We start from the raw sequence: 393 nt of genomic DNA on the forward strand, positions 1-393 counted from the left end.
TTTTCTCATAGACTGTTTTTCCCTTCTGTCCCCATGATATGTAGTTTAAAACCATACCACTTTGGGCACTATTCTATCCCTTGGAAAAATAAAACGAAAACCATCGCACTTTCTAACGCTACCTGGTTCCTATTTTTGCACAGTCACCTTGTCAAGAGAACCATACTGTCAAGTATTTACGTGACAACCAAACCACAGTCAAAACTTCACGATCATTCCGTCCACACATCCACTGAAAATACGAATCACAAATACACGAAAGTGACAACAACTTGAGGCTGGAATGCTTGGCTCACTAGTCCCTTTTCTGGAGAGGCGTGAGGAACGTCTTGCCAACTGTTGTCACTGCGCAGGACTGATCTATGACAACACGCAATGATTAGATCTGATGTC

General features: G+C 42.5%; 1 protein-coding gene across 3 annotated transcripts in view; it reads right to left on the reverse strand.

The window, feature by feature from the left end:
- Window positions 1-393, reverse strand: part of LOC119593073 — a 17,727-nt gene that overhangs the window by 9,586 nt on the left and 7,748 nt on the right. The window contains exon 1 of one of the 3 annotated variants that reach the window (XM_037941991.1): window positions 297-360. The exons of 1 other annotated variant lie outside the window; for it this stretch is intronic. In XM_037941991.1, coding sequence (XP_037797919.1) covers window position 297 — 1 coding nt within the window. In that variant the 5' untranslated portion in view covers window positions 298-360. One more of the 3 variants, XM_037941994.1, reaches the window with a different exon arrangement.

Source organism: Penaeus monodon, chromosome 31, assembly GCF_015228065.2.
Source record: "Penaeus monodon isolate SGIC_2016 chromosome 31, NSTDA_Pmon_1, whole genome shotgun sequence".
Lineage (NCBI taxonomy): Eukaryota > Metazoa > Arthropoda > Malacostraca > Decapoda > Penaeidae > Penaeus > Penaeus monodon.